The sequence below is a fragment of the Nanorana parkeri genome, unplaced genomic scaffold, assembly GCF_000935625.1.
Source record: "Nanorana parkeri isolate BGI_ZX_2015 unplaced genomic scaffold, ASM93562v1 scaffold205, whole genome shotgun sequence".
Classification (NCBI taxonomy): domain Eukaryota; kingdom Metazoa; phylum Chordata; class Amphibia; order Anura; family Dicroglossidae; genus Nanorana; species Nanorana parkeri.
Genome location: NW_017306473.1, coordinates 1,428,620 through 1,430,598, shown reverse-complemented (window position 1 = coordinate 1,430,598; position 1,979 = coordinate 1,428,620). Strand labels below are relative to the sequence as shown.

The 1,979-nt window shown below is 52.4% G+C and overlaps 1 protein-coding gene across 1 annotated transcript; it reads left to right on the top strand.

Annotated features, from left to right (window-relative positions):
* The first annotated feature begins 252 nt into the window (after positions 1-252).
* On the top strand, positions 253-1,387 carry PAQR9 (progestin and adipoQ receptor family member 9). Its single transcript, XM_018555632.1, has one exon. It carries the CDS (start codon positions 253-255, stop codon positions 1,288-1,290), a length of 1,038 nt encoding a protein of 345 aa, XP_018411134.1. The 3' UTR covers positions 1,291-1,387.
* Positions 1,388-1,979: the final 592 nt, after the last annotated feature.

The following is a 1,979-nucleotide window of genomic DNA, read 5'->3' as shown; positions in this document are numbered from 1 at the left end:
TTTTTTTTTTTTAGCGGGGGGGCTCTGCGATAATATCCAGAGGATGAAATCCTCCGGGCTTTGAATTACCGCGATGCTGAGTAGTGCAGGCTGTGCATTAGATGACTGAGCTTGTGCTGCATTGATGCTGAAGGAGCAGAGCTCTCCCTGCAGCACACACGGCCGGATCCCGCACCGAGCCCCCCCCTGCACAACGGGCTCCCCACCGCCTGTCACCCAGCCGATCAGCGATCGCATCACCGGGAGGGCACCATGCCCCTGCCGACCTACACCAGGGACAGGTCCTCCCTCCTGCGATGGGACGAAGTGCCCGATGATTTCGTGGAGTGCTTTATATTGTCCGGCTACAGGAGGCTGCATCTGACCGCCCAGGAGTGCCTAGCATCCATCTTCCAGCCCACCAACGAGACCCTCAATTTCTGGACACACTTCATCCCCCTGGTGCTGTTCGTCAGTAAATTCTACCAGCTGTTCTTCCTCTCCAGCGATCTACCGTTTAACCACCCTGCCCTGCTGCCCCTGTGGTGCTATGCCTCCGGAGTGCTGCTGACATTTGCTATGAGTTGCACAGCCCATGTGTTCAGCTGCCGCTCCCTGCGCCTGCGTGCCGCCTTCTTCTTCCTGGACTATGCCTCCATCAGCTACTACGGCTTCGCCAGCACAGTGGCTTATTACTACTACCTGCTGCCCAGGCTCGAACTGCTCGATCCCACCGTCATGACCCCTTACCTGCAGAGCCTGGGCTGGCAGCGGGTGGATTACAACATGCTCCTGGGTCTGTACAGCGAGCTGGTGCTCCCCGTGGCTTTTGTCCTAGCGGTGACGTGCACCGTGGCGTGCTGCAAGAGCCGCTCGGAGGATTGCTCCTACCCGTTCGCCATCCGCACGTTTGTCTTCGCGATGCCCCTGAGCATGGCGTGCCCGGTCATGATCGAGAGCCTGCTGTTTGACCTGGGCAGGAAGAACCCCACTCTCTTCGTGTATTTTTACCGGAGATATTTCTGGCTGCTGGTGGCAGCCTTCTTCAATGTCAGTAAGATCCCGGAGAGGATCCAGCCGGGCTTGTTTGACATTATAGGACACAGCCACCAGCTCTTTCACATTTTCACCTTCCTTAGTATTTATGATCAAATGCACTATGTGGAGCAGGGGCTAGAACAGTTCCTCAAAGCACCGCACACCTCCCCGACTTTGCAGGGAACAATGGGGTACATGGTGCTCCTGACTGTATGCCTGGGCTTTGTAGTAAGAAAATACATGAAAGGACTGTCCAACACCAAACAGGACTAAAGACAACTAGGGTGATGAGTCCTGCCAGGGTGCAACCCGAGGCATGTGCCCGTCCGGGGGGTTTCTTATAATAAGGGCATTATCTAGTGCAGCCATTCTCAACCAGGGCAATGTGGAACCATAGAGTTCCACGTTGCCCTGTGGCCGATTGACCTCCTATCTGATGGTGCCTGCATAGTTCTGGGTCCAGCGCCAGTTGGCAGTGCCAGCAGCAAGACACCAATGAAATTTCTAGTCAGTAAGTGTGGTAATCTGGCCACCATTGTATGGGGGAGACCACCCATGAAAGGGGACTTCTTCCCCAACCCCTTTATATATTTATTTTAGCAGAGGTTTCCTGAGACCTGAACATTTTATCAAGGGATGAGAAAGGCTGCCCTAGTGCAATACACATTTGAGAGCAGGTCTCTGTTGAGAAACTTTGCATAATCCTATGTATTGACTTCACAAGCAGGCTGCTAATGTTGATGTTTTATCCGTATCATTAACAGGTCCAACTTATGATTCTGAAACCCTTCCTAGCACATTTCAAGAAGAGACCATCCGTCATATGTATTTATTATTGTTTGCACATCCCCTTTGATTTCAGTAGAATAACATTTTTTTTTTTTTAACCCTGTGCCCATTTTATTCTGTGTCCATGGTACTATGCCAGGAGTGGTTGCACCCAGGCAGACTTAGGATAGGCT